Here is a 12,288-nt window from a genome sequence, read left to right on the forward strand (position 1 = left end):
GAATTCTTCCGTTTAATACTCGCAACCCTAGATGTTCTAGGTCTATCACTAATTTCTGTCCGTTTGCATCGTGTGGTTTGGGGGTGAGACGGTCTTGAGGTGTAACTGCTGATATTACATTTGCTGCTGTTATGTTGTCGTCTTCTTCTGGGGTGTGTATTAAATTTGAGCTAAAATCACCAGTTACTATTATGTCCCATGCTGGATGTTCAAACCGTATCTCGGTTATTGCAGTTATCAGATTGTTCAATAGAGTTTTTTTGATCTCTTGATTCGGGTGTGCGTAGATTTTGAATACGATAATAGTATTTGCCACTCTCTTGTCTCCCAAGTCCAATTTTATTATTTGCATATCTGTTGTTGTGGCGGACATTTGGGTTGATACGATGTTTAATGCAGTGGAGATATAGATGGCAAGACTGCCTTTTGGTCTACCGTATTGTTGGGGTCTTATAGGTTTCACAAAGTGAAGAATATACCCCACAACCTGAACTGGAGTAATCGGCCATGTTTCTTGAAGAGCTACTATATTGTGATTCTTCCAGTGGTCAGGTGTTGAGTTGTCCCGCAGTTCTTGTTTTGCACCTGCTAGATTCCATGAGAGAGTGGTGTTCTGTATTTGCTAGTGCGTAATACATTTCATATGTCTATCCTAGTCCTGCTGGAATCTTTATGGTTTTTCTCATATGTCTTTAGCTTTGGCTCGTGATTGTCTGACTTAATATTTTGCCGGTGTAGGAGAGGTGATGGGTAGCATTACACCCCAAGCCTCAAACTGCGATGTGGCATTTCGAATTAGTGGGACGATCTCTGCAGTCCTCCAAGTTGAGAGCGTTTTCTCATTTTGGTTATTATCCCCTTGATTAATGAACTCTATTGCTAGCAGATCCGGCGAGGACAGGTGGTTTAACATTGGGATGGCTGCCATTAGGTTTAGGTAATTTCCTCTGTTTAAGTAATCTTGTGGTCCCTGTGATACATAATGTGGGGGTAGCAATATCTGTTTAGATGGTTTTTTTTGGAAGTCATTGTTTCTGGTGTGCGGTGCGCGAGACAAGCAGGGGGCTGAGTTTTCAGGTTGTTGATTCTAGTCTAGGTCTTTCATGTTGCTGTGGTGTGGTGTAGGTTGATGTTAATTAGCATCCTCTCGAGCTGATCTCTGTTTGATTGGTAACACCTCTGTAACACGGCCTCCCATTCTCCTCGGTGTGGGAAGTAATTCTTATCTGGTGGTGATAGTCCAATATCCGTTTTTTAGGTCTCGAGCCTAGCGTTGCAGTGCGCAGCACTGCTCGCGCAGCGAGAGACCTCTTGTACGTGGTTTCAAAATAGTGCCAGGAATCGCACACGCTTGTGCGTGTGCGATTCCTTTTGTGCCACGCTATTGGCCTTTGCGTGTGTCTTTTTATGAAAGACAGCACGCAATTGGCCAAAGGCGGGCACATTGCTCCGCCCATGGCCTATTGGTATCTATTACGCGTACCAAAGGCCATGTGGAAACACATGTTTCGCTGTGGCGCGTGCACCACTCGTGGGCGTGTTTGTTTTACAATAGCAATCGCTTTCGCGATCCCTTTCACTGCCACTTGTTTATTATAGGAACAGTATGTGTGGGCTCCACACGCAAATTATTACTCTAACAGTTAGAAAGCACAGTGATAAAAGGGAGTCTTTCAGGTGCTTCCAAGACAGACAAAACCATTATTTGTTGAGTAACATTTTTTGCGGGATCTGTTGAATTTGCAGTTTTCTTTCTCATTACACATTTGCGTTTTCTACAGAGCTTCAATCCGTCCGGTTTCAAGGCGGGTGTTGAAATATTACAGTAGCAAGATAAAACAAAAAACACATAAATTCCCTTTCCTTGCCATATAACTTGGTCTAGCCTGCCGTATAATTTGGCCCTGTATTACCACATAATTAGAGTCAGTGAAAAATACTGGATGCACACTTTGTTCTCATTTGTGTATTCCATCGGAATCTGCCCTTCATTTCTTAGTTGTTAAGAAGTGAGTAAAAAGATGCGGAGCTACACACTGATGAAGCAGTTATGTCGTTTTCACTTTGTAGAGACTATTCCCATTCCACGCGTTATTTGAAGTAGAAAATTAAAAGTGAAAACTGACACCGTGAGCATCATAAAGGGAAGAGTCTGATTGGAAAGAGACTTCGACCACTGTGGCCAATAAAGTCAAGCAATCTTGTTAATCGGTTTGGGTCCAGATGATTGCCTATCACTATCACACAGACTACACACACTCACCAGGTGGTCGGTGCAGCCCCAGGACCTGAAAGAACCGCAGTTCAGCCTCCAGCGCGCCCCGCCACACTGCCCTGAGAAGCCAAACAGAAAGCAAAGGTATTGGAGCCATCCTCCTGCAACTGGCTGAACTCGGCGTGTGCCCTTGGATAATGCATACAGCAACCCACGCCACTGACAAGCAGGGTAGACATAAAAAGAGGACTCGGCCCTAGGAAGTGACTACATCACTAAAATTAGACCCCTGAGCCACGGGAACTGAAGAAGGACTTCATTTGACAATTTCCTGGAGTCAGTGTCACGTGATATCGCTTCCGTTTTGTCTTCCGATACAACCCGGAGCACGGTAGAACAGCATTTATATATACAAACAATTGCAACAGCATTAGGGGATTCCAGACCTTCCAGCTAAAAATATATTTCCCCATGTAAGGAGGGGGCTGGTGTCAAGAGATAAGTGATAGTTCTCCCCACTACCTCAATGTTGTCTACCTGCCATAGAGGCAAAATTATGGACAAAGACTGTCAAAATTCAGGATAAAAGATGCATTTTATGGATGCATCTGGGTAATTCAATAATACAACAGTTGGTAAATAGACTGCAGCAGGGCACAAGTTCTAAACAAGCATTTGCAATGCAATAGGTCTCGCGTTCACACGAGTTTAAGCTATTGACATTGTAAATAACAATGCCTTTTATTTATGTTTTAAAAACGGGACCAAAGTAAAAGGCATTGTCATTTGCAATGTCACTAGTTCAAACTCACGTAAATGCGAGACCTGTTGCATTGCAAATGGTTGTTTGTAATATCATGTGTTTTTACATGATTGGTCGTTTGTTGCCATGATTTTACCAGACCAAACTGGGATGTGTTTGTGTTGCCCCCATATTAAGAGACCCAATGAAATTCAATTTGTATTGTGCACTATGTATGTAAATTATTGTTTTGTGTAAACACACACACACACCAAACCCCCCCTTACTTTCCCATAGAACACTTATATATCTACTTATGATTTATAGATAGAAACGTTGAGAACGTGAAAAACGCATTTCAATTGCACTTTAAGTTTTATCATCTTATGAAGTGGCACACTAATTTTGTCTTTGTTTTCCCTGATAAGGTGATAAGTCTAATAGCAAGGTAGGGGACCCAACCAGAATACAATTGAAGTAAAACAAATTAGTGATTATCCGTGAAAAAAGCTAGAGAGCTATCTAAGTATGGATGGTGCCAAACATGTAGGAAATTTTGGCATGGCCAAGATCAAAACCTTAATGAGCACAAGCACCTGTTTGTAATGTAAAAACATGTCTTAAGGAAAAGAGAAACCATGATAGTACCATCTTTTTATGCTATATAGTACCATTTGTTGTTTTAGCTGCCTGAGCATTAATAAAAGAGGGCATGCATGTTTTGCAATCTAATAATATATTTTGAAGCTCTCTGAAAAAGTAGCAGCCCTTGGGCTGTATCAATGATAGTCTGTTAAATCTGCTCATGCAATTTCCCTGTACGATCTGTATTACTAAGTATTCAGGAACACGCTGTCTCATTTTTGTTATTCTAGTCTGCATTACAATTTTTACTGTAAGCTTGTAACTCAGCAAAAATAGTTACTATGTCCGCAGTTCCATTGCACTACCCTGCTATATTCTTCTTTTCTTGACGTATCAGAAATTCTATCGTAATGAAAATTCCATTCATGGGTGGTAGGTTTTAAAACTTTCCTGTAGCAACACTATAGCTTTCCTGGACCTTTAACTCACAATAGGGACTGCCACGCACTGTGGTTAAAAGTATATCGATTTTAAACTGTACACCTGCATCCTAAATTGTCTCCATCCTCCCTCTAATGGACCAAAATCAAATGTTAACTCCCTTTTAACTTGTTTGATTGATCTTTTTTTGTGTGGCTCAAGATACCTGCATGGTGTTAGCCAATGGAAAACATTTTGAGCTTCAGTTGACACATTGATTTGTTTTCATAACGTCTTATGACTACTGTTATACTTGCTGATAAATATAAAACATGCGGATTAGACAGCATTTCTTAACAAAACTATATTTTTGTTCTTGTATAGGCTGCTCAGGAAAAAGAAGAACTTCAGTGTGAAGGAGATGAGCTAGATGCTAAGATTCGCAAAGCTGAAAAAGAAATTCGAGCTTTAGAAAATACTTTGCAAGTAATAAACAGCTGTAATGATACATACAAGAAGTCATTTAAGAAAGTCACTGAAACAAGTAGGCAAGACTTATTTTATATGCATTTTTTAACTGTTCTACTGCTCTGGAATGTATTTGTTCTTGTTGGTTTGAAGAAGAGTATTACTCCTCCAGTATTGGATCTTTCATCGATGCCCATACATGAGTCATTGCCCGTTGTCAGGATGCGAATCTCCAGTAACTTTAAATATCAGTCAACTGTGTTAAAATGGCCGTAGGCACATCAATAGTGTTTGTTAGCACATCCATCTAATTTGAGACAACCCAAATTTCACACAAGGAGGTGAAGGGTCTGAGCTCTCTACTCCCCCTAGAGGCCACCATAGTTCAGATATCTACTGCACATCATGTGTGAAGTTGGCCCCAAGAAAGTCTCTGTTCTTACCTATGTTTGACCATACATTTGCTACGTCTAGACTTCTACTTGGTCTTCCTTGAACATCAGCTGGTTCTAATTTCAGCTTCCAGAAACTAAATAGTTTTTTAGGATTTGTTCCGTGTTTTCATCTTCTGGCCTAAGAGAACCCTCACTGCTGTAACTGTGGCAGAAATTGGAAAAAGATCGCTCTGCAAGTTCTGTTGACTATCCTCACTGTCAGTGAATTCAGTGTCTTTATTCTTTCACACAAGGCTTCACGCTGTGATATCTGTAAGGCATTTCCCTCCACAACACTTAAGGACTGGGAAAGGAGGTTGGCTCTCTATCTTCTTGAGAAGAAGTAAATTCCAACTTTCAAAGAGGATGGCTTGTGTCTGATTCTCTGAAAAGTGCTGCCTTAGGCACTTCCACACAGTTTTTACAAAAAAGGAAGCATGTGGCACTTTCTCAGCTGCAATTTACTTCAGAAGTACAGACATCCACCTTGGCAAAGGACACAATCAAGCCTTTGTCATAGAAGACTTTAGGAAAATGCTAGTAACAACCTGCATTCAAAGTGGCATGAAAATCCAGCTCTTGTGATACCGTTTCAGTAGTCCCGCCCAAATCGTCATCTAGGAAGACTGGGTTTGCCTCCTGGCCAGTTTTTTACTGGCCTGACCTGTATTTTTATGTTCTGGACAGTATAAAAATCATCTTAGGCTGGTATTTTTGCCCCTTATCAGTACATGCTTTAAACTGTAAACATGAGAAAAAATCACTTTAAAATGTGTTCTAAAGCTGCCTTAATTATCCATAACTAATAATTAAAGTACACTAACACATAAAAGCCATGTTTAAAGTGAATACAGATGCTTTTATATAGAGTTATATTTCGGAATCATGCCAGAGCCTTTATAGAATCTTAAAACATGAATACCTTGTACTTTTCTTTGGGAAATGTGGCAACTCTAAGGAAGACCCCTCCATTGATGAAAAAGTAGACTGCCCAGTTGACAGGCAGTGCCCCGTCATCATTGTTAAGAGAAGCTCCGTGGCTCTCTTTTCTGATGACTACGATGTTGACGATGACCACTTTGATCATAACCACACCGGTGATGACAACTACTGTTGATGGTCCCTCGATGAATCAATGATCTTTTACCAACTACCAAGCTCACGGGGTTTTATATACATCACCTCCACCCATTTAAACAAATATCCTTCCAATCCCATGTTTCCCATATCCATATATAGCCAGTACCATTTTAGCAAATCCAACGCTTCATTGTGTCACGTTGGAATAGATTTCTTTATAATCCTCGTCATGCTTCCCATGGGTCAAATATGTGTACTGTTCTTAACTGGAACAAAAAGTTTGATACAGGTAAATGAGTATACATCAATGTACATTTCTAAATATGTTTTGGTCTGAGCCAGGAAATGTTCAAATATAACAGTGATGACCCTGCATTGCAGGTGAGGAGTATGAAGAAAAAATTAAATTAGAGGAACAGAAAAGAGCTGCTGAAGAGAAGTTCAGATACAAACGGAGACAAATTAAGGAGCTTCAAGAAGACATCCAGGTAACAAAAGTGTGATTTCCCTGTGGAGATTAAGTTGGCACGCTTTGCTATCATTACTCAGTCTTTAAATGTTTCTGTACAACCCTTTTCTGAATACAACAGCCAATAGCTTCTTGTTTATTGGTATGTCCAGAATATAAATGATGGGATATAAATACCTTGTACCAGAATGAGTGTTGAGTGAAACCGGTGATTGATGCAAGGATGAGCAGATGCCAACTTCTCTGAGCATTCGAGAATGGGTTGAATTTGATTTTTTTTATGCATTCTTACATTTGATAATACTTTTCGACCTTTAGTAAATGTGATTGTCATTAAATCACTGTAATTAAATATGCTGGGATTGTATCACGTTAGAGGTGAGTCTTGACTGTAATTAAAATCCATATTTAAGAGAGTTGACAGTAAATATTGTCCATTAACATCAACGTATCTGCTTAGATCATCAAAACCAGTGATTTGACTCACCATTGTTAAAATAAAGTGAAAAAAAAATGGCTGCATAGTGTATCAATATAATAGATTTATGACTTCTTAAATGTGATAATCCACGTCCATAAGCAAACTAAAGTTACTAGTTACTTAGCACTTCTTTTTAAGGATTGGCTTTATGAATGCATCTTGCATCATTTGTTTGTCAAAGCATCATGCATGGTGATGTGCAAAGTGGTACTGTGGACCCTGCTATTGTGTGAGATGCAGCATCAGGCTAAAGGGAAGGATTTCTGCTTGTTTACTGTGTTATTTCTATGGTATTTGCTTTGTCCATTGATTTGGCTCTGGTAGCGGTATAATTCAGTCTTCATCAAAAGCTTTAGAGTCAGGCAGTGCATTTTCATGTGGCAACAAATTTCAGATCTCACTGAATGAAAATATTTAAAATGTTTCTTCCTTCTTTTTAGCCAATACAGCTCTACCCTTAACAGGGAAACTCATTCACGTCCTAACCTTGACACCAAAACTATCTGCTTCAAATGTTTTTAACTGATTTCCCTTACTACTGTTTGTTGTCTCGGTAATTGCTTTTTCAAATCTTATGGGTTATACTACCCACATTTCAAACCAAATTATTACCTTTTAATCTAATTCATGACTTATCATTCTTTTCAGAACATTAACAACACAAATATGAATTGTGACTTTGGACATACAATGTAAAATTATTTTTTCAGAGATTTTCTTTTCAATGAAATAAGCACTTAGGAAGTCTTACACATGAGCAGAAAATTGCAGTATATTAATGATTATGCTTCCACTGCTTGGGTGCGTGGTGTAGGTGCTGGATGAATGTTAATTCAGAGAACCTACATGCATAAACGAAACATGAGCTGTCACCTCACAAATGACTATAGTTCACCTTGCTGTCAGTGCAGGAATGCAAATTAGCAGGGTTTTGTGTTCCTGTGTATTTGCCTTTTTTAGGCTTTAAATATGAAGTTAGAGAAAAGAACACCACTTCAGTGGATTGAATAAAATGGAAACTACTTTACTTAAAACCAAATACGTTTACCTTATCATTAATAATAACCTTACTAAAAACCAATACTTTATTTTTTATAGTTTTGACACTCCAAAACTGAGAAGACGGTTCTCTCGAGATTAATCAACATGCCCTGCAGAATTGTATATTGATTATTATAAATCTGGTCGTCATCACGGAAATAGTCAGTATTGGATCACATGCTTAGCAAAAACATTTTTATATTTCACTATTATAACATTAACGCCTTAATATTTTCTTTTAGGCCATGACAAATACACTTGACTGTATGTTGAAAGACGAGGCTTCAATTCAGAACATAGTTGATGAGAAGGTGGCTCACTCTACACAGTTAAATAAAGAAATAGAAGAGCAGAAACAAAAACTAGAAAGAGTATTGAAACAGGTAAGTATAGTGAAATGAAGTCTACAGAAGGTGGTCTGTGATTTTATATATATATACACACACACACGCTCGCACAAACCCACACACGTTTAATATCAACGTAATCCATTTAAGTGAGTATTTTGAGAGCTTAGGGTATTCCAGTACCAAAAGATTGATGCTACAGACGATGTAAGTTCAGCCAAGTAATCTGCTTGTAGGTATTCATGGCTTTGTTGATTATGTAGAGTAATTTGCATTTGATGAGTGCCAGAGCATGGTGGGTAGTGGTGTCTCTGCAAGAGAAAACGATGTGGCTGAATTTGCATTAACCACTAATCAGTTAAGTGGCTACATGAAAGGTAGAGGGGAAGAGTGTGGAAGCTGGGTAGCTGGTCATTAGGACATTGTCCTTGTCAATATGGGATACAATAAGTCTGTGGTTTGTGCATTTTATATTTGTGTGTATTATTAACAAAGTGCAGAGTGTGTATGTATCCTCAATTGGACATAACACACAGCGTCTTCTTCACAGAAGGACTCGCACTCAGAAGGTAAACCAAAGATTTATTTGTTATTCGTTATGCGTTTCGTCAGTCACACTGACTTGATCACACAAATTGTTGCAAACAATAGGAGGTATTACATAGCTGGTGAAACAAAGGACAGACTAAATGTTTGTCAAATAGTATCTGTGACTTTGGCGGCCATTTCTCAAGGTCCAAAATACACTCATAATGATAAATGTATGCACCAAAATGGTATAAATGAAAATTGAAAATCCCACTGGATATGATATTATTCCATAGACCAACAGTACGCATTAATTAGTGCACATGATTATGTGTCAGCGCTATACTTGTGGCTGAAAAAGAGCTGATAATTAAACATGTACTGTCTAAAAAAAACCAAATGTTAGCTCTTATAAACAGAAATTACTGTTGTATTATATGCAATCCTAATTGAACCACATACTGAAAGACAGAAATGCAAAAGGTATTTTCTGAGCAAAAGGATAAAGTCGGCATAGTGCCCGGACGTCCAGAAACCAATCATGATGATAAATATATACACCAAAAATGATACAATGCAAATTCTCACTGGACATATTGTTTTTCCATAAACCAACGTTATGCATTATTTGGTACACATAATAGTGTGTTGACGTTATGTCTGGATAGAATCGGCAAGTGCTTTCTATTTCATGAAAACAGACTGTGAAAATAAAGTCAAATGGATAAATTCCTTGGGACCCAATTATACAATTATCTAGAAGCTCGACATTCAGTCCAGAAATCTCCAAAAGTCAAAAAAGTTGATCACACCCAGCACAATGTAACCTCCTTATTACTCAATTGTACATGTACACATTGACATGGTGCTAATGGATTTGAAACAAATTTGCTATGATGCACTAAAGTGTGTTTTTTCTGGCCTATGTTAAGTAGGCCTCAATATAGCCCATTAGCCATTTTGTTCAAAATGTATGTCTCCCCATACATGTACAGTGTTAAATATTTCTGTAGCATGCAGTCAAGCAGAGTTATGTTTGTTTATTTCCATTAACATTGTTCTTTCTGGTCTCAAAGAATACTTTGCCTTTCTCAAGACCCTTCGGCTTGCTGTCTGTATTTTATCCTCTCACGATAGCAAACTGTTATTCATGTAACTCGTCTGTCCTGCCATCTCCCGGTGACATTAGCATGGAGCGGGTGGAATTAGTATTCATGTTGTGGGATAGTGCTAAGATGCTAAGGCAATATTACGTTTTTTTGTAAATTGTGGTCTAATTTGCTGAGGATGCGATTCTTTTTCTCACACCATGAGTATGCAGAAGTCTATGATTTCCTATGCAGAATTTGTATATAAACCCCTGACTTTGGTGGAGACAGAGTTTTCCTAAGACTTTTCGGATAATGCTAGGGATGCTGTCCGTTTTCTCCTTTATTTTGCTCTCATTTGAGACTTCAATTATTTAGATTTTGTCCCATTAACTGAGAGTCTTCATGGCACCGATGTTATGAACTTTCATTTATGATTTCTGTGTCACACCTTTTGAATTTATGTAATAAATCTATAAAATTGTATTCATGATATTGAACTCAATCATTGAGTGGGCCCATATTTAATTGACAGCATTATTGATATGTTTTGGGTGCCTTATTACAGAAACACATTGATTCATCAATCCGTGGACGTACAGTTGAGGTATTTTTTTGGGATGTAAAAGTTTGGGGGTTCTCCGTGGCCACACCAACATAGTGAAGCAGAATTTGATACCTGGAGATATGATTTGATGCTTTGAAAAGGGTTTCTGAGAAGCTTATTGAGGTGCAAGGGGTTGACCCATTCTTTGATTTGTGTTTGTAGTTTGGCCCTATTACTAAGAAACCCTTGCTTGTAACGTCAGGTAGGTGGAAGACATCTAGAATTGAATATTGTTTATGTGGTATCTTAATCACATTATTTCTATTGCTAACGATGGCATAGCTGTGTTAGTTGGCTGACTAAGGTAGGGTTATGTATATTTCTACTGTAGAACCCCTAGAGGCTCCAAGTTAAGACTAAATATTGTACGGCCAATGCTTGTCGTGGGGAATTTGGAAGAGTCTATCTTAATATCTTGTTTCACATTGGCAAGAAAATAAATCGACCAGTTAAACTTGCATTGAACAAAGAAACAGCAAGCCCATTTGCATCTTTATTGTTGATTGCATAATGAATTGAACAAAACATTTTTTACATTTCAATCATTTTTTTTTTAAATCACCCATACAACAGTAGGGCCGACATACCCACCAAAGGAAAATCTCACCAATATAGGTACTAATAGCTCCCTCCTCTTCCCCATCGCACTACCTAAAAAGGTCAGTCCCATTCCCTTCTTAGCAATACGCTCAGTGCCTGCAGTTCATCGGCCAACAAGTACCAGGTTTCACATCTTATTCAATATACATTTTGGGTTAGGTATTGGAGATCAGTTTCTCATGGCCCTGTAACTTCCAAATCCTCTGTAGTCACATTTCAATTCTCTGTGCCTTGCCCTTACCCCATAGTGATAAGATCCCTTTTATAGCAGTCAGCAGTAAGTGTGGGATAGTTGTATCCTAGTCAGAGTGTAGAGGGTATGATATTTGTGATAGCCAAACCAGAATTACCATCTTAGGGCATCTCTTCATCTCGCTTCCTGAAGCATACTTACTCCCCTCTAAGATGTCTGTCCAGAACCTCTCCAGTTTCTGACAGTTCTAAACATATGCAGGAGTGAACCTGAACTCCACATTCCCTTCAACAGTCCCCGGGCTCTTATTCAGTCTAGAGCAGTGGTTCTTAAGCTGTGGTCCAGGGACGAGTGAGCATCCACGACGTCTACTCAGGGGGTCCGCAAGTGCTTAGAAATTTAAATAACATTAACAGAATGACGTATTAAATAAAGAAGCAAAATGTACAATTGAACATTTTAAAACATTCTGTAAATGTGAAGGAATTTGAAATTGGAGACTAAGAATTAACTTGATATGCTCGGATTAATTTATGGGAGCAGAGCAAGTACATCAAACAGAATATAGTATGGACGATAGGTGACCACAATTACATTTAGAAAAGCTCCAACATTTCCTTTAATATTCATTCCTTTTATATTTGTTTGTGAATTAAATACAATATTTTGTTATTTGTTTGATGAATGCATATTGCTGTTTTTTTGTGTATTGTTTTGCTGTTCAAATCATCAAAATTGTTTAGGCTAGGCTCCCTAGATCCCAATAATGACTTAGTGGGAGTCTCTGGATTCCAATCATGATTCAGTGTACGGCTCAGATTCCTGTAATAATTAAGTGGAGGTCTACAGAAGTCAAACGGTTAAGCACCACAGGTCTAAAGAGTGTAGTTGTGCCAGGGTGTAATGCCATTGATAAATGCATCAATGATACTTTCCCCTAGGCATGTCTAGTGTAGTTATTTGCTCAGAGAAAAACATTCCCTGAATGTT

General features: G+C 38.5%; 1 protein-coding gene across 1 annotated transcript in view; it reads left to right on the forward strand.

Annotated features, from left to right (window-relative positions):
- CCDC39 (coiled-coil domain 39 molecular ruler complex subunit) overlaps positions 1-12,288 on the forward strand; it is a 297,469-nt gene that overhangs the window by 167,553 nt on the left and 117,628 nt on the right. The window contains exons 15-17 of the mRNA XM_085635382.1: positions 4,347-4,506; positions 6,326-6,432; positions 8,178-8,318. Coding sequence (XP_085491508.1) covers positions 4,347-4,506; positions 6,326-6,432; positions 8,178-8,318 — 408 coding nt within the window. The remainder of the gene's footprint in view (positions 1-4,346; positions 4,507-6,325; positions 6,433-8,177; positions 8,319-12,288) is intronic.

Source organism: Triturus cristatus, chromosome 11, assembly GCF_964204655.1.
Source record: "Triturus cristatus chromosome 11, aTriCri1.1, whole genome shotgun sequence".
NCBI classification, from domain to species: domain Eukaryota; kingdom Metazoa; phylum Chordata; class Amphibia; order Caudata; family Salamandridae; genus Triturus; species Triturus cristatus.